At 49.0% G+C, this 24561-nt stretch overlaps 8 protein-coding genes across 8 annotated transcripts, besides 7 other annotated features; 4 read left to right on the forward strand and 4 right to left on the reverse strand.

The window, feature by feature from the left end:
* Nucleotides 1-151: 151 nt before the first annotated feature.
* On the forward strand, nt 152-1096 carry FPSE_04747 (uncharacterized protein; the record flags this gene model as incomplete). The annotated part of the gene is made up of 2 exons (XM_009257865.1): nt 152-338; nt 396-1096. The coding sequence occupies 2 exons, from the start codon at nt 152-154 to the stop codon at nt 1094-1096; spliced, it is 888 nt and encodes a 295-aa protein (XP_009256140.1).
* A 2-nt stretch (nt 1097-1098) lies between these two features.
* Nucleotides 1099-1133: a repeat region.
* Nucleotides 1134-1298: 165 nt separating this feature from the next.
* On the reverse strand, nt 1299-2259 carry FPSE_04746 (uncharacterized protein; the record flags this gene model as incomplete). Its single annotated transcript, XM_009257864.1, has 2 exons — nt 1299-1943; nt 2032-2259. 2 exons carry the CDS (start codon nt 2257-2259, stop codon nt 1299-1301), a joined length of 873 nt encoding a protein of 290 aa, XP_009256139.1.
* Nucleotides 2260-3249: 990 nt separating this feature from the next.
* FPSE_04745 (uncharacterized protein) lies at nt 3250-6943 on the reverse strand (the record flags this gene model as incomplete). Its single annotated transcript, XM_009257863.1, has 2 exons — nt 3250-5109; nt 5282-6943. 2 exons carry the CDS (start codon nt 6941-6943, stop codon nt 3250-3252), a joined length of 3522 nt encoding a protein of 1173 aa, XP_009256138.1.
* Nucleotides 6253-6305: a microsatellite.
* Nucleotides 6803-6837: a microsatellite.
* A 553-nt stretch (nt 6944-7496) lies between the features above and the next one.
* On the forward strand, nt 7497-8421 carry FPSE_04744 (uncharacterized protein; the record flags this gene model as incomplete). The annotated part of the gene is made up of 2 exons (XM_009257862.1): nt 7497-7542; nt 8336-8421. 2 exons carry the CDS (start codon nt 7497-7499, stop codon nt 8419-8421), a joined length of 132 nt encoding a protein of 43 aa, XP_009256137.1.
* Nucleotides 7755-7790: a microsatellite.
* A 417-nt stretch (nt 8422-8838) lies between the features above and the next one.
* Nucleotides 8839-8868: a microsatellite.
* Nucleotides 8869-11107: 2239 nt separating this feature from the next.
* Nucleotides 11108-11812, forward strand: FPSE_04743 (uncharacterized protein; the record flags this gene model as incomplete). Its single annotated transcript, XM_009257861.1, has 5 exons — nt 11108-11116; nt 11462-11483; nt 11513-11515; nt 11619-11677; nt 11708-11812. 5 exons carry the CDS (start codon nt 11108-11110, stop codon nt 11810-11812), a joined length of 198 nt encoding a protein of 65 aa, XP_009256136.1.
* A 1140-nt stretch (nt 11813-12952) lies between these two features.
* Nucleotides 12953-13004: a microsatellite.
* A 1730-nt stretch (nt 13005-14734) lies between these two features.
* Nucleotides 14735-14759: a microsatellite.
* A 2664-nt stretch (nt 14760-17423) lies between these two features.
* Nucleotides 17424-19811, forward strand: FPSE_04742 (uncharacterized protein; the record flags this gene model as incomplete). The annotated part of the gene is made up of 1 exon (XM_009257860.1): nt 17424-19811. The coding sequence occupies one exon, from the start codon at nt 17424-17426 to the stop codon at nt 19809-19811; it is 2388 nt and encodes a 795-aa protein (XP_009256135.1).
* An 877-nt stretch (nt 19812-20688) lies between these two features.
* On the reverse strand, nt 20689-22045 carry FPSE_04741 (uncharacterized protein; the record flags this gene model as incomplete). Its single annotated transcript, XM_009257859.1, has 3 exons — nt 20689-20924; nt 20980-21773; nt 21834-22045. The coding sequence occupies 3 exons, from the start codon at nt 22043-22045 to the stop codon at nt 20689-20691; spliced, it is 1242 nt and encodes a 413-aa protein (XP_009256134.1).
* Nucleotides 22046-23325: 1280 nt separating this feature from the next.
* FPSE_04740 (uncharacterized protein) lies at nt 23326-24561 on the reverse strand (the record flags this gene model as incomplete). Its single annotated transcript, XM_009257858.1, has 3 exons — nt 23326-23463; nt 23518-24098; nt 24162-24561. The coding sequence occupies 3 exons, from the start codon at nt 24559-24561 to the stop codon at nt 23326-23328; spliced, it is 1119 nt and encodes a 372-aa protein (XP_009256133.1).

A 24561-nucleotide genomic window follows, 5' to 3' on the forward strand; every position in this document is an offset into this window, starting at 1 on the left:
GTCTCTCAACTTCACTTCTCTTTTTTCATCTGATCAATCAAGGTCACTTCTGATATTCTTCATTCAGTGTTTTACATTGAATTCCGCTTTATTTGATTTCATCCGTAACACCTATACACCACCACTTCCAAAATCTCACATACAAACAGCCATGGCAAACACTGCGCAGGGGATCCCTTGGGACCAACTCATCGAGTTTGCCAACAACAAAAAAGCAGAGGAGAAGACCACCGGCAAGCCTGCGCAGCTTAGCAAGCAGCAACTTGCCGCAGTCTCGATGCTCGTCGAGTTTGTCAAGGACATAGAGGTCGAAGACACCTACGTGAGCAAGCTCTTCGGTAAATAAACCCAAACATATTTGGGATACAAATCAACTGACTGCATTACTCCCCCAGAATACTGTCAACGGAACAAGATCGAAAGCCCTCAGTTCACTACAGAAACCTTTAACCAGTGCATCTCTGGCACAAATATCCCACGATCTCGCGTCCTCTGCACTCTACCATCCAGAAACCAGCATTTCCCCCAAGAAGGCTACGGCTACAGTACTGGACAAGCTATTCCAACGTTCGGAAAGGCGCAGAAGGCCAAGAACTTCGCAGCCATGCAAGCCCTCAACTGGCTCCAGGGCCGGGGACCATCATCGCCCCGTGGCGAAAAACGACCAGCTTCGGTCACTAACGAATCTCATGTGCACACGAAGATCAGAGCTGAGGAAGACAACAACTCTGAAGGTGGTGCGCTCACGGCCGATTCTCCACTGCCAAATGCAAAAGGCGTTCCGGTACCAAGCCAGCCTGCTGGAGCTCAAGGATCTGCCATGCGTCAAGAGATCGCTAAGCTTGGCGATGAGATGGACTTTGGCGTCCCAGAGTATCTCATCCGGCCAGCCGAAGAGGGAAGCGACCTTTGGAACGGGCGCCCTATTTTCAGAAACGATGGTAAGATTCCACCTGAAATGGGCGTGGTGACTGGAATCGCCGGCCGGCAGCAAGCCGAGGAGTTGGTTGTGAAGAAGACTCTCGAGTGGCTGCAGGAAGAGAAGCGCAAAAGGTATGCTCTGTATCTGGAGATCATGGCTTCCCGTCCAGAATGAGCTTTTTTTTTTTTCTTCCTTTTTTTTTTTCTTATTTCTATTGCCGTTTCCTCGCACATAGCTAGGACACAGATGGTCGGGGATTTGGAGGAACAGATACGACTAGAGGGTTCTCAGGGGCAGCCTTTCATACCAAGGTAGTCTTGACAATATCATACTGTTTTACATTGCAACTTGCGGCTTTGCGATTCGTATTTCTGCTCTAAGAACCGCCTTGTCTACCTCCCTTTCCTCCTCGCTTGCCGAAAGGAGGACTTATCTTTGTGCCACGGGGCAGATCAGACACCCACTGCCCATCCTGCCAAAGCACACCAACATCAATATTGCGTCCTGTCACCAACTTGAAGTACTTTGTGCTCAGGATGCCCTGCTCATCGCCCTCGGTCAGCAATACCCCGTTGTCACTCAACCACCACTTGATTCCATCCTTCAAACTCTCCTCCATGTCAATCTCGATGATCAGCTCGGCATCCTTGCGCATGCCGCTCAGGATGCCTTCCTCAGGTGTTCCTGCTGAGCAATGCACGTGGTTGCGGTTCATGGGCTTCAGACCACCCGTTTCCACGATGGCTGACCAGAAGTAGAAAAACGATCCGTGGAGAACCCGGTTAGGGACGTTGCCTGCCTCGACAGTGACGGGTGTAAGAAGATTGGCTGACTCGAGCTTGATAGAATGGCCCTGGTTGGCACGAATCAGGTAGTCGGCTGGGGAAGTAGACTTGGCATCCAAGGATGGGTTTGTATCTGGGTTCGGCTTCAACGTGAAGCGCTGCTTGCCATCTGTAGAAACTGCCGTTTTAACGTCATCAAATGTAACCTTGAGAGATCGTAATGGGTTCCATGCAAGCTAGACGAGCAGATTAGTCCAGATTTCTTTTCCACACAGAGAACAGAGCAGCTCTTTCCAACCCTCTATTCAATATTTGGTTACTTACTACAGCATCTAGGCGCGCAAAACCCTCGTCGTCGAGTTGAATACCAGCATTAGCCGCCTGGTGCCTCAAGAGCCTGGACAAGGCCTTGGAAACCTGCACCTCTCGGCCATGACCACCACCTCCTCCGCTTTTGCCCCGTCCCTTGCCACCTCTTGGCTTTGAGTGTTTGTCATGCACCTTGTCCTCGACATCGAGGAGCGCATCTTCTCTTGCTGCATTATCGGCCATTGTGTTGTTTATGCGTTGTGAAAAAAAGACCTTGTGATGTGGTTGAGAGGTGGGCAAACTAGCCTTGGCAGCGATAGCTGATGATCTGTATGCTGTACAAGGAAAATGATGGAATGTTGGTTTCAGCTTTGATGTAAAGATGAAGGACATGAAGCTGGCCGTCACTCAGGTTAACCAGAATTCTTGCGAGAGCCTACCAGTGGGGCCTAACTTAGAGGTGACTGACTGCCCGTGCCTGGCTATTGACTATTCGGCCTGACTCAGCCTCTCTTTCCTTTAAGATTCACAACCCCTCCCTCCCTCACCGAACAGTCACAACACCGCTATACAAATCGAAATGGGGATGAGTGTTTGATCTAAAGGTAATTTTACTTGTATGTATCACAGATTTTTAAACAACCGTCTTCAACACTGACATATCATGAATGTTGTACTCGTTCGATCTTTGCAGAGATATGAGTTTAACAGTAACTGACATATCATATCAAGAATCACAAGTTCACACGCACAAAATCAAATGTGCAACATAGCTAACCATCAAAGATCGTTATAAAACGACCAGGCCAACTCGTACATTCAACTACTAAACTCAGTACCCATATGCTTATCTTGATGCCTTTGTTTTCCCTTGATGCCGGCCTGCTGCCAAAAGGCTACGCAGCATAGGCTCTCGCTTCCTGCGTTGCCAGCCACCCCTCGTACGCCATTTTCAAAAGAAAAAAACACAATCCTCCAAACACCATGATACTGTAGACGAAACAACGTAGTCATCTAAAGACGGAATATATACATCGAGCGGGAACGATGATCGAGGTCATCGCTACTGACACTCTTGGATCGTCAAGCCAGGTTGGGTGCCAAACAAAGGGGAAATAGAATGAGGTGATTCCCGTCCGAACAAATATAGGAGAATAATGACGTCCTGCGCTCGAAACATAAATATGTAGTTGTACAGTCGTGAATCAATGAAATAATTGTTTTTTATGGCCGTTACCTATAGCTGCCCGCAGCTGTAGAGGGATTGCCTGACGCAATGCTCTCCCGGTTAGGTCTTCTGATCATGCTGCCAGTTCTGTTGACCATGGTCGTCTGTCCCAGAGACGTGTAGCGTTGTGCGCGCTCTTCGGTAAACCTATCAGCTGCGCTTGTGCCATGGTCTTGTTGCGTGGATCTCTCCATGTATCTCCGAGGAGGGGTTGCTGTGTTGGCCGAAGGTGTTGCCAAACGAGAGCTGCCGATAGTCGACGAAACGTATCGCCGTCGTGGAATGGCTGATGAAGTCTCAGCTGGCTGTGGCGTTTGCTCTTGCGGCACAACTCGTATCGTGTTGAGATCAGTACGGATTCGAGAAGGCCCTTTGAATCTCGGTTCATCTTCGCTGTCTTCGCCAACCGTGTTTCTGCGGTTACGGACAAACAAAGAGGTTCTTCGGCCTTCATCAGGCTCTTCCGTACCAGCACGTCTAGTCCTTAGGAGAAGTGATGATGTCCTGCCGTCGTCGGGCTCTTCAGTGCCAGCCCGGCGAGCTCTAGAAACCAAAAGAGAGGATCTTCTACTGGAGATAGGCTCGATTGGAGTCGACGGTATCGAGGTTGACGCACGAGACGTGGGGAGGGAGCTTCCATTAAGGATGCTGAGTCTCCTCTCCTCAAACTTGGACATAGTTCTAGGACTAGTAACGGCTTCCTTAGGAACATTCTTATCGGGTCTTCCAATGCTATGTCGGCGTTGAGAGAACCCAGAGAATGTTTTGTTGATCGTTGGTGTAATTGGCGCTTCGTTCTGTGTAGGGGTTGGTACTTCGATTGACTGTCGTGGCATCCGTGTTTGAGTGGCTTCCTCGCCCAACGCGAGACAAAGCTCTGTTAAGCTGCGGCAGACACTCTCGGCTTTTCGCCTTAATTGGCGATCAGTGACGGTCACATTAGAGCCAATAGTGCTGGCGGAGCTGGAAATTGGCCCAGGCTGGCCGGGGGTTCCCATCATGGAAGCCAAAGATATGGCATCGTTAGCAGCAGACTCGAGCGCTTGATAAATATCGGTATCAAGCAGAACCTTGGACTTAGCAAGGGCGGATTGAAGAATGTTATGCGACTCTCGCTGGTGATGGGAGGATGTGGTGCTAACAGCATCGGCGGTTTGGCGGTGGCCATTCTCAACTCGTTTGGGGGAGGAAGACATGGTAGTCGCTGTCGTGGTCGCGGTCGGCGGTCGGTCGTCCGATAATCTCGATACTGCGGCGCCAGAAGTCGAAGGCAGCTTACCAGTCAGTTCTAGTCGATGTATTCTTGATTTGAGGTCGTCTAGTTCGTCCCATACCGTTGAGGGTGCAGTGTTTGACAATGTAGATTCAGTTCCTTCAGCCCCATTTCCGGTATCGATGTTTGACGGCACTTGAAAATCGAAGGATCGTACCAGCGGGGACGAATTGTACGTCTTGTTATGACCATGGTGTATGGATTTGTAGGCAGAGCTTCGGCTTTGTCCAGTTGCGTTATTGTCGGTAATAGATGGTCGGCGACGAGAGTAATTCGAGTTTTCGGAGCTAGGTTCTTGGAAGACAATCGATCTTGGCGTCACAGGTGAAGGGCGCATGGTTGATGTGGAAGCTCGTGAGCGTCCCAAGTCCTCCCCAGGGTGCGCCGATGCTGCCTTGTCTCGTGGCGTTGTGCGGTAGGTAGACATGCGAGAAACCTCTGTCGCTCTGTCGTCTTCGTAGCCTCTTGAACGTGAGCGCGAAGTTTCTCGTTGATCGGAAAGTCGGCGTCGAACTCGAGGGGGTGAATTTGGCGAATGTATAGGGACTACCGAGGATAATGGTCGTCTATGCGTGAATCGGGTTGCGCGGGACTATTTCAGTTAGTGTTGCACTTGAATATAGATGGCGTTTCGTATGTGTTTCCAAAGAAACAACAAACGAGCGCAACTTGAGTTCATGGCGGTCCCCGAAAAGCCTCGCGGCGCATAGGAGATACGAAAATAATTAAACAGCAAATCGGGAAGTAAAATTAAAAAGACTTACTACTATGCTCCGGTTGTCGTCGGAGGGCTGTTCATCTATTTGTCGCTGCGAAGTTTCCTCCCTGGCGATTTTTAGGAAGACGTCGCCGGTATCTTCGTTGTCGAAAGCGCCGCGACGGCTTGAGACAGGGGCTGAGCGAAGAGCTTCGTCGTCGCTTCGGCCTTCCAAGGCGCGCAGGGTGCGGTCATGGTTGGTGTCTTCGTCTTCGTCGCCAGAGTCGAGGAAACGCGGCCTTGAGTGCATATCGAGATTAATGCTCTTCCGAGAGCCTGAAGATCGGAAGGATCGAATTGGTGGGACACGAACAGCGGTCGAGGGCGATGAATCAGTACTGCTGTTGGTGGAGAGGGGTGGTCGATAAGAGACGGGAGGGCGCTGCGATGCAGACGCTCGTCTCTCATCTGAGTTTGTTCTGGACAGCGTCTTGGGCAAAATTAATTCGCGTTGGCCGGAAGGCGATTCAATCGGCGAACTCTCGACTGTGGAACGAAATGTGAATTGACCTTCCTTGGCTGCTTCGATGGCTTCGATGGCTTGGAGGCGCTCCGAGTTTAGGGAAAGCGGCGGGCCAGTGGAAGAGGCGCCAGCAGTTGATCTGCGCGATACCAAAGAACGCCGATTGCGAGTCCTTGATGTTGAGGGAACGTGGTGCGGGGAGATCGCGTCAGGTGTATGTGCGTCAGAGAAAGATGCGGGACGCTTAATCCCAGCCGAAAGATGGACCACCGATGACGATGACGATGGCTGAAGCGACGTTGATCTAGAATGAATTTGCGACGGCGGCGGTGCAGTGGCTTCTACGGGCGCGTTAAGTTCAGTGGGTTGTGTAGAGGATTTTCTGGAGATCAGAGCGGGCGACGTTGTGTTTGTGGATGGGTCTGTGGGCGCAGATGTCAATGCAGCGATGGCGTGTTTTTCGTCGCAGAGATGCGTTGTCGGGGGAGAAGTGTCAGAATCGGTCGTCGCTGAGAGTGGTGGTGCCGTTGGTGCTGGTGCTGGTGCTGGTGCTGGTAGTGGTGCTGGTACCAGATCAGGGTTGGAGGTTGTGGCTGGTCCACTAACAGCGTCGTTCTGGGAGGCCAGAACAGAGCCTGGGTCTGCTGTTTCCGATACTACTGGGCCGGGGGCTGGCGAGACAGGGTCTGGATTGGGTAAGACAGTCGAATCTTCGATTGATGATTGCACGGGCAACGCCGCTGATGCACTATCGGAAGATATCGTGGGGGCTGATGTTGGAGATGTGGTTGGTATTGTCGAAGCCGTGGGTTTGTAGTTGATATAATCAATGGTTTGGGCGTCCTTGTTTTTAATTCCCGAATCGAGATTCTGGTTTTTGTTACGCTTGTACCGGTTGCTGCTAAATGACAGGGGTTCACCCTTATTAACTAGGGGCACACTTCCAAGGCTTTTGCTTCGGTCTGAAAAACGGAAAGCAGGCAGCTTTGAAGGATTGTGACTCTGTCGGTGCAAATCTGCGTGGGCGATGGCGGTTGTCGAAGATTTGGAAGCATCAGACTGCTGAGTAGTGGTAGTGGTGGTAGTAGTAGTAGTAGTAGCTGAAGGACCCCTGAAAGAAGATGAATCGAGGGCTGGCTGAATCTGATGCTGACTGTCAGGGCATGGCTGTTCGGCCGCACTGGTGAAACCGCCTTGTACCGTCATGGTCCCAGCTGTGGGAGCATCAAAGCATCCCAGCAAGTGCCTGCAGGAGAATACGACGTCAATAGATTACGAGAAAAGTCTCGCAGGTTGTCGCAGTAGAACCTGGTGTGGAGGAAACGCCCAGTCGATAACAAGGTGAGGAGGTATTAGCTATTAGCTATTACTGTGGATGCATGCGGTAGTGGCCGTCTCATATAACAATGGACTTGGTTGAGACAAGCGAATGCCTTGGCTCGAGATTGGTTGATTGGTTTGACTGTCAAAGCGTCCGTATGCCTCGGAAACGGACAACAGGCAAAGAAAGGCTGTCGAGGATGACGACGCAGAAAGAGCTTGCTCGCAGTTGTGGCGGTTGATTAGGGATGATACGATAGAATACGATGTGATGTTGATATAACAAAATGGCGAGAATTGAGAAAGAATGAGTCGTAGAGAAAGAAGGCGAAGTCGGTGAGTGTAAAGTGTGAGGGAGGAGGGGAACGGCAATGCCCAACCTACCCAATAAACTAAAAAGGATAAAGATGGGAACGAATTTGGACAACAAAACAGAACAATGTGTCCTAGCAGCGAACAAGAAGAGGAGATCAAGAGAAATGAGAGTAAGGTGAGATGATGAAGGTGAAAAAAATATTATCAGTCAGATGGAGATGGGCCCTACTAAAGTTTGAACAACAGTTCGTCGCTAGAAGAGGTACTGTATGTAGGAAGTTACCGAAAAGCGAGAGGAGGAGGAGATGAGGACATCGACAAGGGCTCATACACGAACGGGTCCCTGTTTTCTCCCCTTCTTTCTCTGTCTTTTCTGATCCAACAAACCAAACCAGACCAGACCAGACCAAAACCAAACAGGGGACCGTCACATCAACAACCGTCAAGGATCGGATGCGAAGAGAGAGAGAGTTACGTAGTTGGAAGGAGTCTCGGCTGACGTTGACCACGGTATGGTTATGGTTACTACTTGTCAATATCCGGCCTCACAAACAGACGGTTACAGTACAGTAGCGAAACTTTGTTTATATGATGAGCAACTAAGACGTTGAAACGTCAAAAGCTCCGTCCGTATGTATACCATCAATCTTTTACCTACAAGATGTTTTTCAACGTTTGCGGACATGCACAACTTACGATGCTCCAATGTCTGAGCTGCAGAACAACGCACATTTCTGCAGTTGACTCGACATGAGCGGGGACTTGAGGTCTGCATACAAATTTCCCCTGCAGAGAACCAAAGGCTCAGGCTCAGACGCTGCCGTTTATGACATTTCATGTCGTGTTACAGAATAGACAAACCGTAGGTCGTTGTGTGTGACTCGAACTTCCCAGGCACAGGACATTCAATAACCAACAGTGGCCCCTTTTTCCGGCATGAACAATTAATTAATTTTCGTCCAGATGGTAATGGTCAGAGCTACGCCAGCGAGAGTGCGCATGTATCTATGGTTACGGGCCGCATGAGCTCCATCCTCATAGCGGCCTAAGCTTTCCTCCAGTCTTGGTTAAGGAGCATTCTCTGACCCCATCCCAATCTCAATCTCTCTATCGTTGCCCACTTTGGAATGCAACTCACATCCCTTGTCATTCTCTTTAAGCGAGAGCAGAGGCCACCGTTGGATTCAACCGCCCGCCAACCTAACGTTAAACGGAGGCCAGATAGGGAAACGATTCCCTGCGTCAGGGGTCGACCAAGCTGGGCGATGAGCTGAAGGAGGAATAGTCTATTCTTGTCTTCCCATGGCGCCATGAGAGCTGCTCCCGTGTAGGGCCACGACTAAGCTAAACTCGACGAACCCCCTAGACCATCCTTGTGCTGAAACAGAGGCCCATTTGTCCAGGTATGTGGTACTGACATCTCAGAGCAAAAGCAAACATGTTGTAACCAACTTGAGCGACTGATTGTTTGATCTGGTCTGGTCTCGTCTGGTCTGTGTCTAGCAATGTGGTTTTCCTGCGAAATGATGCATTCGTCTCGCATAAGTGCCTCTTAGCATGACACTTAACAGTGGTGATAAACGGATATACGTACATCAGTACAACGTAACCCCCGAGTTCCACATAAGTGACATAACACAGGTTCCGCGCGTGCCGCTCTTTGGACTTGACATTTGATATTTGACTTTCCTAACATGAGGCTGTGTCGGTTAACAATCGATGTTGCTGTGGTAGTGTTGGTGGCTCGCATGGATACCCATACACTTATCCTCGCTGCGAATGCCTTCAACGGCCGTCAGAGCCCAATCCAGCCCGTCCTAGTCCCAGGAAGGCCATGTCTTTGCCATAGTTACCAGGAGCTATGCTAATTTATTTTATTCCCCCGATTAAATAACCGGCTATTCGCCTATTGTGCTAGGCAACAAAACTAGCTGTTCAGGGCTGCATCTATCTAGATACAGACTATCATTTCGCTACTGGTAACTACTGGTGACTACTGCAGATCTCAAAGGAGCATTAACTCTTTCCGTTGAACTTACATACAATCTGAATCTTTTTTTTGCGAAAAAGGCGCGGAAGATTTATCATGCCAATCAATCTGTGTGAAACTAGTGCAAAGGCCAAGTACGTGGTATTACTCGGCTTGTTCTCTTGTGTACTTGTTTCTTAGTGTGATGTTTCTAGATGATATCGTTGGATACTGATCGACGTTATGGGCCTAGACCCAGCCAGAATACTGGTTTCGGTTCTTCAAACCGATGCATGAACACATCATCCTGCATTGTGTCTTATGCCTTGTTTGTCTGGCTGCATGTCCCTTTCTCGATAGCTATTTGCTCTTGAGTAACGCCCTCTGGCCTCAAAAGACTTAATTGCTGTAACTAAGAGAAACAAAATCATGCAAGCAATTTTACTCTTTCTTACATTGAGTCCTTGGGCTGTTTATTCTTGTAGCTCGAGGCTTAAACGGCCAACTTTTATTATACCCGCCTTAACTAGTCACTCGGTGAGAAAGGATAGACCTATCAATGAAGACTATATCAAACTCAACGAATTCCTATTTGCCCATTTCGTTTTGGGTGATCTGCATGCATTGACAGATCCACGGTCTCTTATATTTGCCTCTTTGTGGTTCACCACAGTAGTTCATGTCATACTGCTCAGCATCTCATGGCTGCGGATTGATACAGGCCCCAGAGTTCATATGTGATTGCCAACTCTCACGTTACTTGTGGGACAATACACCATGGCAAACCTGTCAGTCATTTCATGGCTATGCGTGCCATACGAGCACTCGTTGTTGAGTAGCGACATGTATTGTGCTTGATAGGCGTTGATAAGGTCTGCCTGAAGATGTCTCGCATAATAGGCAGTGGACATCAGACGACGACTGAGCACATCATAGCAATTCCACATTCTTAAAGCGAGTAGTTTATCTTGTCATTGTATTGCTTCGAAGATGACGTTTGCTGATATTGTGACTACACATGATGTGGCATGATATGACAAGACGACGATGATAGTGATTCATACGAGTAACTCCCGTATAGTATGGCCATCGATGCTACAGACGACGTAAAACGTATACAACCCTTGACTTTGGCAGTATATTATTGTCCTAAGTCATTCACATAAACCATAATACAACGATTTGCTCTTTGGTGGTTACGCATGATGAAAAGTCAGTCCGTAGGGTGAACTGACAAACCGTGCAAAGATAGCCAAACACCACTAGCTCGGAATATAACGTCTGATAATGCATTTCAACTAGTCCTCATGATTACATATCGACTCATAACTATGAATCAGTAGTCTAATATTTATAGAAGCCCTACAAGATGACCAAAATGAGAGAGTCGGAGGAATGCGACCTACCCTATGGCTGGTCCATGATTCGAGAGATGCAATGCGGACTGGTAAACTTGTGACAAAAGTGCATCAAAAGATCATTATCATATTCCGTCTGTTAGAGGGAGCTCTATTATACCGAAATTCATAGTATATATACTCGTATAGTATTTAGTTGATCTAGACGTTTGTGTCAAGTACAAGAGCTACCTCTGGCAATGGAGTTCAGAGAACAAGTTCACGTTTGTCCACACCCTGTATTGTCAAGAATTATCGGATGTGACAAGTGACAGCACGGTAGATAATCAAGTACAAAGCCTTTACTATGGATAAGACGTCATTCTGATAATTTGCTAAGAGACTCCAAAATCTGCAAGTTCATACAACATGGTTCAGGTATGTCATGTGCTGCCAGTCCAACAACATCACTCAGGCTGTCACTCACGGAATCAACCAAACAGCTGTCAAGAATCTTCACGTCTTATGTAATGATATTGAAATAAATCAAAACTTGTGATATGTTGTTATTTTGCTTTTTGCATCACATGAAACTAATGACCTATCTCACCATATAACGAAACATAACAAAGCGTGGGGACAGACTAAGTATGCAGAGATGTAAGAAGATTGGTTACCATGGAGAATGAAAACAATACTGGTTCTCACTTTGTTGAATGTTATTTGCAACTACGAACGACTTGGCCCTTTTCATAAGTCGATGTTAAGAACATATCTAGTTAGGTAGTTACCTGGGTACAGTACAGTAAGATGCACCTTACTAACTTACAATAGCAAGTATGTTGTCCATTGCTACATTACCTAGGTATCGGGAAACAAAAAAACAATCTGCAAGCCTTGAAATAATTTCCCCAACAAATGTTAAAACCAACGGATATAGAGCCAGGAACTGTTAGCCAAGAGTTTATCAGATGGTTCAGTGCTACCTTGTGTAATACGGTAAGTGTCTTCACGTTCTACCTGAAACAGAGTGATCGGATATCCTTGCACGGAACAACTATCGCTGCATCTGCTATCAACCCTACGGGACGGACCAGAAAAGGTCAAGGTTGGTCATATATCACTTACACGTAGGTGACATTGGCGCAGCTGGATGGTGCCACCAGACCGTGGGGAATAGCTGGGCAATACAACGTAAACCACACATATTGCGAATAAGCTATGCAGAAAGACAAAAGCAATAAAACAGCACGGATATCAATATATTTGTTGAAGAATGACTCAAGAAAGACAACGACAGCCTCGGCTCTCCTGAGAGCCGTGACAAATATTAATTACAGTCCGGATGTTTTCAGACAATTCCCATGCATTAAGTGACCAGCATTCAGTGATATATCCAAGAGTCGGTCAAGGCATGACCGAGGCTAAGAAAAGAATTGGACTGGATCGCGAGAGAAGAAAAAGCAAAAAAAAAAAAAAAAAGGATACATACAACACAGTAAGACTGGTAGGTCAATTACTGAGAAGGTGCAGCTACGGAGTAGGTATATCACAGATCCCTGGCTACATAGTATGTCATAGGAAATTACAGTTTCAAAGCCATGATTAGCGACACGTGATACAGGGACGAGGATAAGGCTCCCATGGAAAGCAAGTGTTTAGTTAGTGTAAGATATTTCTGTCTCAAGAGTGCGACTGGAGTCTGGAGCTCTCTAGGCGAGCGAGTAACAGCCCTGGGGATTTGTGGTGGGATAAATCTTCAATCAGCGGCAAGAGGGCATAGCCATCTACACGAAACAAGCGCAGTCGCGGCTACACGCAGTTGCGGTCTGAATCGTTCTTAATCAGGGGGGAATGAATGGCTTGGAGGGACCGGAGGGATTTGCGGGATGATCATGGAGTGTTGCGTATTCTGAGGGCGAAGTTAACCCTGTAATGAAGAGAGTCTCGTTTCAGATCAAGACCCGCCTCAACCACTGTACTAAGGTACAATAGGTACTGTATGTACTCCGTACCTGCAAGATTATTAAAAGAATGTCGTTTTAGGAACGAAGATCTCCCATCACGACAACATCATTGGCGCTGCAGCCTTCAGGTGAAGCACACCAAAGGAACGGGTCGAATTTCCTTTTGTCTCTCAAACTCGAGGGGGTTGAAAGCCCAACTGCCTACAATGGCAGGACACGACGCAAGCAGTGTGGATGAACCCTGCAGGGGCAGATTGCATTATTGCTCCTTATTAGTGACGGATCGCTGCATGTCTGTAAGTACAAGTGAATTGATGAATGAACGACTGAGTGAATGACTGAATGATTGAATAAAGGAAGGTAAAAAGAAGCTAAAAAAAGGATTCGATAAACCTAGAATAGACTAGACTAGTTAGTACGTGGGTTGCAACCGTCGCCCCCCTCTGAGCAATTTGACGTGCAGGTAGCCAATTGTAATTTGAGAGACATTTCTTTGATTGAGCCGTTTTCGTTTGCTGTATCCGTATGTACGCATGTAGCTCCATAGGTAGCGGTCTGTTTGGTAAGAAAAAACGTCTCGTTTCTCGCTGATCGCCTCTTCTTGTCTCTGCTGCATCTGGTAGATCATCGTCATTGGTCATTTGATCGTCCTTTTGTCTGAGAGCGTTAGGTTGAAAAAAATAAAAAAGCTGAAACTCGATGGGTCTCTTGATTTCCCCGTTTCCATTCCTTACAGCAGTTACCAGACCAGGTTAGTACCAGGGGTTTCAGAACTGCGAACCACTCTTTTTGTAGCTTGGCGGCCTTTTTGATCTGCCGTCAGAAGGAGACTAACGAAAGGAAAGAGTGCGGCCCGGTTATGTTTCTGACCAACTGTGATTGTGTGTAGGTGGTTGGTCTTGGTGTTTTGGTTGATTTTGGGAGCGTGAGAGAGACAATTAAGCTAGATTGAATAGTTAAATTTGCCCATTTTTACATGCCGATGGGAGATGACAACCATTAGCTTCGGCACGGTCACTGTTTCTTACTACTACCCAGGCTCCAAGGTAATTAATTGCTGGGTAATAATCATATCAAAGAGTGTCGGTCCAATCAGTTGGTTCTAAACTTTGTAAAAATAATCCATCGTATTATAGAACTTTAGACAATAGCCAAGTTGTTAGTCTCGTAATTATCTCCACTTGCTCAACGTCGATAGTCCTTGTCGTGTCCGAGTAGGAACGTAGGAACAGAGGTATGTAGCTTCATCTCTTCGGAAGTCTTTCTCACTGTAGTCCATCCCGAGGTCTCTCTGACTGGTGAATGGCCGAGAATAGAAATTGATACGTACCTGCTAGACGTACCATGTGGACTATCTAGGCGCCGCAGTGGCGCAAGCCGAGGCTAAGCCACGAGGCCTCTGACAAGTTTCAACTCAAGTTGAACCAACGTGACCTCAAGGGACCGGACGGCAAGAAAAACTTGGCCACTGACAAGAGTCCAGAGCATAACAGACGGAATTGCCGCCTCAGTTGACCGGGATATACGGATAGTTGGCTTCTTTACTTGTTTATTTTCTGCATTCAAAACCTTTCCAAGTCAAGTTTTTTTTCTACTGCCCCTCGCTCTACTCCAAACCAAGGCTAGAAAGGCCACGCGAGAACATCCCGTGTTTCGATCGTATCCAGTTTACAGCCCGTTTTTATGACGCTGCCCATGCTGCCCGGCCAGCGACGACTGTTGCCAGGACCAGCAGGTAGCCAGTGCGCTTCCTTACTCTGGTTGGACCCGGTCCCTTACGGCAACATTGAACAGGCTACAGGGCCAGGCATGTATGTACATAGTAAGGTTAGTTGACGGTGGAGGAACAGGGGACCCCCCTTTCTCACCCGTCTGAACTTGACGAGTAAGCCTGAGTCTGATTCTGAGCCGCCTGTTCTCTTACATGCAGTAAAGTAGAGTTGCGTTGCAGAGAGGTTACAGAAGACCCCTTGTCCACCTGTGACGCCAAAAAAGATGGCCGAATCACGGACGACGGGGTTGTGGCGGGGCCGGGGTAAGACCAGGCCAGGCCAGGCAGGCATTCCTTTTTCCCTTTCTTTATTTTGTCCCTTTCCTTTCCTTTCCTTTCCTTTGGTGGCGTAGACCTGGCGCTTTCACTACCAGCTGTTGAGACGATAACCGACTGCCTACCAGATGAACAAATCTCTTGGGCACAGCGTTAAACGGCACTTGTTAGTTGCCCATCTAAAGCTGCAGCCCTACCTGACACAAGACTGCGGTTGACGAGGTTGGATGACAAACGGGTATGTAATAATTTAAACTGGTGATCTGCAGAAACAACCAACGTTGGAATCTTGAAAGTTTGAGAGTGAACATTTGTCTTTGACAACTCCTGATTGACCAAGCGAATCCGCGCTTGTCCATCGTTTCCTAAATTGTCAAGATCTCAGATAGCCCTGACATTACGGATATGTTGACTAGGTTCATCGCAAATTACCCATTTATTATTGTCAAGCAGCTATCCATCAGCACGGCGCAGCACAGTGCACGCTCTGCTACAGACCAGGAAAAAGGTACCTAACGCCAGCGGTTTAAATTTAAATCCTCCTCCACCTTGGTCCAGCGTCGCGACATGCCCGCATTCCCTTTCCCACCTGCACACCCTGTTTGCGCCCACCCTTGTTCTGCAACTCTCAAGTCCCAATTTGGTTTCGGATGCGTGATTGGCTGCCTGTAGGCGCCTTTCATGCTGTTCCAGTGCTGCAGAGTGCTGCTCGAGGTCTATATTTAGGATCCCCGACGCGTTTCGTGCAGGGAAGTCGTCCACTCACAGAGCAGAAATTACAGCCGTGGCCACTACAGCAGTAGCTTGGAACCTGTGAGAAGAGCTGTGAGTGGTTCGTTGTAGCGCCTTTGAAGTTGCTCGCCCCATTCTACAGACCTGCCCGCTCATTCTCACTTGGGAATTAGCAACCTACTGTACCCAAGAGAGTGAAAAGAGCTGGAGATCCATCCCTAATGGTGGCATCGGCTCAGTGCATTTCAGTTCAGTTGGTTCTCTCTCTCGCAGGCGGCGGGGGGTCTAATCTGGATGTCGATTGTTCTATGGAGCCTCTCTTTCTTTAATTCCAGTCTTTGTTTTGTCATTGGACACCGTACGTTGTCTATTGGCAAGGGAGTGACATAAGAAGCTGGACTCTATTTGGCCATTCAATATTATTCGTTTCGATACTCGTGACCGACCAAAGGGAGGCAAGCAGCTCAACTAGAAGTGTGCGTGTTGTGCAGATACTCTAGTCTAGACCAATACACAACACGGCAGCAAGAAGATCTAGACGAGATCTCCACCAGAAAATACTTGTTGTTGATTGACAATACTGGGATGGCAGTTGTGCATGTTTCGTATGGATGCTATTCTTGATTCTTGCACCCATTCCGGGCCTGGTTCAAGGATCTCACGCAGGTTTCCCTTCCCACTTCTGTTCTCTCCTCTTGTCTTCACGTGCAGGATACATTAGTAGTACATAACAGACAGAAATCATTGCCGCTTCTTCTTCTTGATCGCGTTCAGTGCCGCCTGTTGAAGGCGGATATTTGTTTCATACTGAATACGAAAACAAAATAATTGCCGCCGTGTGCAGTTCAACATGTTGAATTATTAGCAGGTGCTGTAGTTGTGGCCGGATTAGACTTCCCTGGATTGGACTGGATGCTTCAATAATTGTTTTAGGTGCCGCCGTTGCTATGTCGGCGAGTAGCGCTTGGTCTCCTTTTTGCAGGGTTTCATTCGAGCCTCCACCAGGCAGCTGACTTGCCCGCCGTCCATGTACTGTGCCGTTGGCGGGAATACATACAGTAGGTACATCCTTCGCCGGTAGCGCCTGGGCTGGACTAGCTGCTGGGTACCAGGTTCCATCCCATCCATGGATTGCTCGCGCGCACACCCCCAAGGGCTGCCAGTTCTCCCCCAGAAGCTAAACTCAATCCAATCCAATCCAAAGACGTCTCACACTCCCCTCCAACTCATTACTCTTCCTCTCGTCTTTCTCTCTCACTTCTCTCCTCACTTTGATCTTCCGAAATCCAAATCTTGTCCTCTCTACCCTTCCCTTCCTCCAGACCAGAACAGCCCAAGACGTCTGATATAACCTCCCCTCCTCGAACGACGACTCGGCCTCCCTCGTAAAGGGAAATAATGATCTCGCGACTCTAACAGCGCCACTCTGCAGCTCTGCCCTGCCGCTATCTATCGTCGAGGCGCCAGTTCTTTGTCTCACTTCACCTGGGCTCGTTCCTTATCCTCCCTGCTACACGCTAGATTCGACAGTAGCTTCTTTCTTCGATTGATTCTATCGCCCTAGCTCGCGATACGTTTCCTGCCAAGAGCATCTTTTTATTTTTATTTTTTACACCTTCACTTATTCACAAGCCGAGGATTCTTGCGTGCGTTTTTACCGAGCACTGCCCACTACCCGGCACGCTCAGTGACAGGATCAGCTGCGCTGACCATTCGAACGACCGATTTGACTTGTTCTCGATCGCACCGCTACCTTGGAAAACCATTCGTTTCTCATACTGCATTATTTATCACTTGCTGCTTGATTTGCAAAATCTTTGCACATAATTTGAACAACATCTTCACACTGCACGCCAACCTTGGTGTATTTCAACGCCCAGCACGAACCTCGAAATACCCAAGGCGCAAACGGCAAGACCATAATTAACCTCAATATCTGCTTCGGCTTTTTGCGCGCATCCAACAAAAACCAATTCAACCACCAGCCGACTACCAAAACATGCCGTCAGTTACAGACCGGAGAGTGTACGAGGATCAAATACCGCCTTTCATGACAGTATTTGACCTGGATGCCGAGACTATGGCAGACCAAGATACTGTCACACTTATGGACACCAAGTTTGTCGATATCGACTCTAAGCGACCTGGCATGATGGCTACCTCTCATCAACATGGCCTTGCACCAAGCATGATGCCAGTCGACTCAATTCACAAGCACCATGGCAGCACCTTGACACAAACCTCAGAGTCAGCCGACTCTTCACCCACTACAACGCTATCTACAACCGACTCTTCGCCTCTGTCAGATGCTTCTCCCTCCTCTTCTCCCGATTCTCCCATGAATCTTATCCCACTCAACAACTTCCCAGCCACCAGCTTTGGCACACTTGGTGTCAACAACATGAGCATGAACTACAACACCAACAGTAGCACCATGTTAAGCGAACCGCCTCGGTTACAGCGACCCATGACATCGCCCTCGCCCCGGCGCGGACGCAACATGAAGGGTCTGTCTATTCAGCCCCCCTTCGCTGTTTCGACCGCTACAACAAACATCTCGCTGGTTTCTGAGCCTGCTTCTCCATCCTTCATCAAGCCTACCATTCCGGCCATGAGGAGAAAGCCTAGCCAGTTGAGCCTAAACACCAACACTTCTGACCTGAACCACAAGACCACACTAGAGGTCCCGCCTTCGCCAGCCATGCCTATGCTCCAGCGCCGAGCTCTGAAGCACTCTTGCTCATCGCCTCACATGTCCTCTGGTCTCAAGTCGGCAACGTTTGGTCCACCAGGCGGCATGACCTTTCCCAAGGTACTGGAGCGAAACGAATCCGGACTCTCAGAGGTGCTGCGCCCATCCAAGTCGACTCTCAAGCCAACCACCATCCATTCCGCCATCACGGAAGAGGACTCGCCTATTCGCACTCAAATGGCCTTCCGGGATGATGATCCTTACCGCGACAATGAGAATAACGAGGACATGAAGACTCCTGGATACCCTGACGGACCAATTGCCATCTATGGAGACAACATCTTCCTCTACTCGGAACCTACCGCAGAGGAGGCAGCACGCTTTGATGTGGTCATCAACTGCGCCAGGGAGGTCAGCAACCCATTTGAAATCAACAAGGCCAAGCGACGCCCTATGTCTATCGCTGAGCCCGACACTGCCGTGTCCACAGCCAGCTTCATGACAGCCTGGGAGTTCCCTCAAGGCGACGATTCGGTTGAGACGCCAACAACGCCCAAGGCCCTTCAGTTTCAGGAGCCCGAGTATATTCATATTCCTTGGGATCACAACACTGACATTGCCCCTGATCTTATGGACCTGTGCCACGTTGTCGATGACCGAACCAAGGCTGGCAAGCGTGTGCTTATCCACTGCCAACAGGGTGCTAGTCGATCTGCCAGTTTGATCATTGCCTACGGACTGTTCCAGAGGCCCGAACTTACCGTCAACGATGCTTACTATGCTGCCCAAGCTAAAAGTCAATGGATCAGCCCAAACATGAAGCTCATGTATTCGCTTCAGGACTTTCAGAAGGAAGTGTCAACAAAGCGCACGGCCCAGCCCTCGAACCGGCCCAGACCTGGTCGTAAACCTTCCAAGCACAGGCTGACGCTGTCCGCCAACGCCATTGACATTGGTCCCAAGGAACCTCAAACTGCCCCTCTTCCAACGCAAGGCGAAGACGTTCAGGACTCGAACCTCAGCTCGAGTCCCACTCGGCTACGGGGTAACTCAACACCTGGCCCTCGACCAGTTTCACCAGGCCCAGCTTCTGCTCCACCTACATGTACATGGAAGGATGAGATTGAGCAACGGCCCTCGGATAAACTGAACCCTTTTAAGTTGGGTGACCTGCCAAAGAGACCAGTCTCAAATCACGGCAATGCGCCGCCTACATTGGCACCACCTACATTGGTGCTGCCTTCATTGGCACCTTCGACTTTGGCTCCATCACCTATGATGGATTCGGGCATGAAGCCGCCTCCTTCTCCTGGATTCCCGTCTCAGTCAAGTTTTGGTTTCCAGAGTATGACCTTCCCAAGATTTAACCCTGCACCGCCCGAGATGAAGTTCAACGACAGCCCATTTCAGAGGACGATAGCTCTCCCTGGGTCTTATCCAGAGGACGATGCCTTATTATCACCTAGAGCTGAGACAATGACCAACAACCCGCTTCATGATGTGCCTGAAGTTGCTGGCATGCGATTTGTGGAAAGCCCCCCGACTCCGGGTCAGGGGTTGTTCTCTCCACGAGCAGGCATGTTTCCTCGCGACCCTTTCTCAACTTTCGGGAGGCCACCAGTTGTCGCAGACCCAAGGAGTCCGCCTACCAAGGGCGAGGCACCTATAATTCGGTCAATCGATGATCTATTATGATGAAGCCTGACCATAATGTCATGTTTCGAAATCGAACGAAGCTACTTCCAAAGGAAGAAAATCGTACGATTACCTTCGCTCACATTTCCTTTTAATCTTAACACTCGCTATACAACCATGTGAAATCAGCATTTCCGGGCGTTTTCTTTTTAAGCAATGGGACGGATATCTTAACTGCGCTTAATCCGACCCTCGATCCCGGATGGTCCTTCGACTGTCCGCACGACGATACGCAAATATCAAAATATATCTTCTTTGTCACTCATCTTATCCAATCGTTATCCCCTCTTCAACACACAGACATTCGCTATTTTAAGCAACGCAGAGCGCATGGCGTCGGGTGGTACCACGACGGCCTAGTGTAATATAGACAAAGACAACCTCGTCTTGTCACTTGTTTCATTTTCAAATTTGTTTTTGGTTTCTCTTTGTCCATTTTGGACAACAAAACGGAGTGGCGCATGGTTTATGGAACCCTCTGTGGGAAACATGGGGAGGGGCTCAAATACCCAGTCAGGGAAATGGCACGGAGCTATGGCCAAGGGAAAGACGAGTTGCTGTCTTGGTTTATAACAGCAGGGCGTTTAGGAAGCAAAGGGGTCTTGGAACATCCAGACCCATGTTATGGAGGAACTATTTAGTGATAATCAAAATGGTTACCACATTTTTCAATGCTCTCTGTGATATACATTGTATCATCCGTCTCTATAACTAAGTTTAATACTTCCCTCGAAAACTTTCAGAGCAAGTCTTTTGTACCTTCCTATCTAGTATGCAGTACCCTGACGCAACTCGATATATACTTTGATCCGCTGCAACCATGTTTATCTAGCCCATGCAATGTATTTTATTACGAACCAACACAAAACCAGCTCTTCTACAGCTCCTTCTTCCCACTCTGCTGGGCCTTCTTAGCAGCCTCCTTGGTCATCTTCTCCTGTCGCGCAATCCCAGCCTCAACGCCAATGCCGCCAAAGACAAGCGCAACACCGAGCCACTGCATTTGCGTGAGGCGATGACCGAAAGCGAGGACTGACAGAATCATGGTGAACATCTTTCGAGTCACCGTCACAGTGACGAGAAGGACTGACGAGAAAGTGGAAAGGGTGTAGACTAAACGATTGGTCAGCTGACGATGATAGATGGTTTGGGGGCGGTAGAAACTTACAGATGAAGACCTGGCCGACGGCACCGCATGCGGCAAAACCAAGGACGTCCTTCCAGACAGCCGGGTACCGAGCCATAAAGTCTAGAGCAGCCGTGAGCTCACCGGCGTTGCCAGCAACGTCCATGCCGAACCACTCTCCAAGACCTGTAGCGACCAACCAGGGGCTGATGACCAAGTAAGCGCCTGTAACGATTGTGCTCATAATGTTGTTGGCGCACATCATCTGAGGTCCAGAGTAAGGGCGGAATGTTTGAAAGATGTGATCCTGAGTACTGTTTGTCAAGCCGTCAAACAGGAGGTTGATGCCGAGCAGCAAAAGACCCCACGATGTGCTCGCGTCATCGGGGCGAACCTTGCTGCCCTTCTTCTTTCCGGAGTGGAGAGTAAAGACGGCCACGCCGAGGGTCACAGCTGCAACGACGAGGTACTTGTACAGAGGATAGCGGCGGCGGAATACGGTGATGTGGAGGAACATGACAGGTAGCAGCTTGCAGCTCTTTGCAAGGAGGAAGGTGATGTAGTCGATGTGCGCAAGCGACGCATAACCGAAAGGACTGGCGAGACTGCTGGTAACGGCGACGAGGGCGAGAGGCGCAAGGATGCGACGCGATGGAATGACGGGAGGCACAGGGGCATTGCTGGGAGTCGAAGCGTAGAGGTAGACAGCGCCTACGATTGCGGCGAAGACGGACTGAATGGTGTTGAGGAAGACGGGGAAGTGCCAGACTTCCGGGGCGTCGACAGGACCATAGGGTTTGGTGGTGAGCTTTTCTTGAAGATATGCCCAAGTGAGGCTATTCGCGATAACGACGTCAGTAATTGATCAATTGGGCGCTGGCAAGGGTCAAACCCACAATGAAGCATAAATACCTGCAACCGCGATAACAAGCTGCAAGACCCCGGCGTCCGGCGCGAGAGCTGGGGCAGCATCAACTGCCTTTTTTACAACGCTCCCATTGGAAGTGTTCTTTTGCGATTTGTCGCTATCTTCCCATGTTGCGGTCGTCTTGTTAAAAAACTCGGACGACGCTTCGCGCTTGATGGCCGGTTGCTTTGAGCGCGCCATCCTCAGGAGATTGAGGGAGCGTATTAAAGAACTAAACGAAAGGCAGGCAAACAATTGTCAAAAGTCAATGAAGCCACAGTTTTGCTTGGTATGTATGGTAAGGAGAGAAATGAAGAAAAAAGAGGACGAAAAAGGAGCCGGGAAAAAGGGTAATTTAATCAACCAGAGTTGCCATGATGAAACTGACAAGTTGGCTTCAATTCCAACCATGAGATCGGCGCCCCACCAAAACCTCAGCCACGACATGACTCTATCAAGGGTCCATTCGGTTGACTAAGCTGATTTCACTAGCCTCATTATGGTTGACATCATAACAGTACAGTTTCACTTCACTTCATTTCATGCAATATGTCTTTGCTCATAATTTTGATTTTATTTGATGGCTCTTGAGCCCAAGCTAAATCCACCCCAGCTAAGGATATCTTGTAAATCCCAACACGGAACGAGGAGTCACTTAACATGGTTATTGGGTCGCGAGGAGCGGAATGCACAATGGGCGAGCCGGCGTTGTTGATGTCAAGGGGGGGTATGTGAGAGCGATGAGTGATGTGGGAATTATGTGAGTGATAAGATGGGAGGCGCGGGTCGAGTGACAATGTCGGGATCCGAGGATGTAAGAGATAGAAACGTTTGTGCGAGGTGAAAGAGAGGGGAAGGTAACGCGAAGTGTGGGTAGAGATTGTTAGAGGAGCCGCGATGTGCCCTTCTCGGTCCTGAGAGATTGCGCTGTCCCTGTCGTTACCGGCTCGTCAAGGGTGATTTTGTGTCATTAGCCATAACCATTTCGGACTGCGCCGTTTTGGTTCAACAGTCATAAGAAGAACTGTATCATGCCCCCGGACGGCAAGCATGCCATTGCCAAAAACTCCAGATGGGAAAAGCTGATAAAGACGGCAAGCTTCAGTGTTTGGTAGCGATCTGCTCGCCAAAAAAGAAGCGGTTCCGTTTAAAAGGCGAAGAGGTGACAGGTAAGGCTCGAGTCGGAATCGACACTAGTCAAACCCCCTAATTGATGTAGCAAAGATAATGAGAAGGGTAAGAATCAGGAAAAGAAATGAGTTTGATGGTTGGGGGGTTTCGGATTTGATAAGAAGAAATGAGTTGGACAAATGGATTCAGTCGCTCGTAATGCTGTCATCTGGTATCGTCCTTATTGAAAACACAAGCCTCGCGGCAAGTCAGATCTGAAATGCCCCAGCCCATCCTGCCAAAACCTATTTTAGCAAGCCGCATGGAGCACGAGAAAAGCAAAAATCGACTAGATTTCATCTGAAGGTCGGCTATTCGGCCTCTTGAAGTTGGCTTCGGCGCATCTTCTCAGCCTCTAGGTTCTCATACAAGAGGAAGAGTGCCGACTCGTTGGCTTTGGCGGTACCCATGATGGTGAACATGCGCTCACCGGTCTCATCATGGGGAGCCTACAATTCGTAAGTCAGTAATGTGATAATCAAACTTCAAGTCAGATGATTTACCTTGGCAATGGAGATGCGTGCGCCCGATGTCTTTCGGATCTCGCTAATCTTGCTGCCAGCACGTCCGATGATGCACCCAACCATGTCTGCGGGGATGCTAATGTTCTGAGTTTGGATCTCCTCGCCGTTTTCGTCGTGAGTAGGTGGGCCTCGAAGAGCTGCGTCAGAGTCGGAGCGGCGGTTGTACGGCCTTGAGCTACCGTTACTGAAGTCGGCACCGTTGCCTGTTCGCATGACACGAGGGCTGCCGCCATAATCGCTCCTGCCAGAGCCCTGGTTGAATCCTGCTCCACCACTGGTGCTTCCGCTGCTGGAAGGCTGAGTGCGAACAACAGGGTTGTAGAGAACAGTGCCAGTGCCTCGCTGCCAGTCGTCGACCAAACATTTGCAGATTTCCCAGATAGCACGCTGGATGCCTTCAGGAGTACCCTGGACCTCGACTATTCTCTCGGTAGATTGAGGAAGCATCTCCTTCTGAGCAACCATGCGAACACCAGAAGCGTCCTGAATGTGCTTGATCTTAAGACCTTGTCTTCCAATAATGGTACCCATCTGGTTGTGAGAAATGAGAAGCTTGATGGCTATGTACCGAGTTAGTAAAATTTGACATTTTGTTCATCTTAAAGGTAAGATATATGACGTACGGTGAGTCCCATTGCTCTGGACCACGCCTCCCATGCCCATAGCAGGCGCGCCCTCTAGTAGAGCGCGAGCAACAATGGCGTAGGCACGAGAAATAGCGTCGCAACCACCAGTGATGGTCAGGACACGGTCGTGAACGCCTTGCACAACCTTGCTGACACCGGCCTTGACACCAGTCTCATCTCTGAGATCGGCGACGTTCTTGCCACCCTTGCCAATAATGACACCGGCTTCCTTGGAGGAAACAATCGCACGGAGGGTGAGCTGGGCCTGAGCGTACTCCTCCTCCGTCTTAGGGGCAGGTTCGCCGTCAGGACCGAGGCGGTCATCCATTCTAAGCTGATCCATCTGATCGAGGATGTCACTGCCGTTGCCGGGGATGGAGTCTTGAGGGGCCGACAT

Source organism: Fusarium pseudograminearum, chromosome 4, assembly GCF_000303195.2.
Source record: "Fusarium pseudograminearum CS3096 chromosome 4, whole genome shotgun sequence".
Lineage (NCBI taxonomy): Eukaryota > Fungi > Ascomycota > Sordariomycetes > Hypocreales > Nectriaceae > Fusarium > Fusarium pseudograminearum.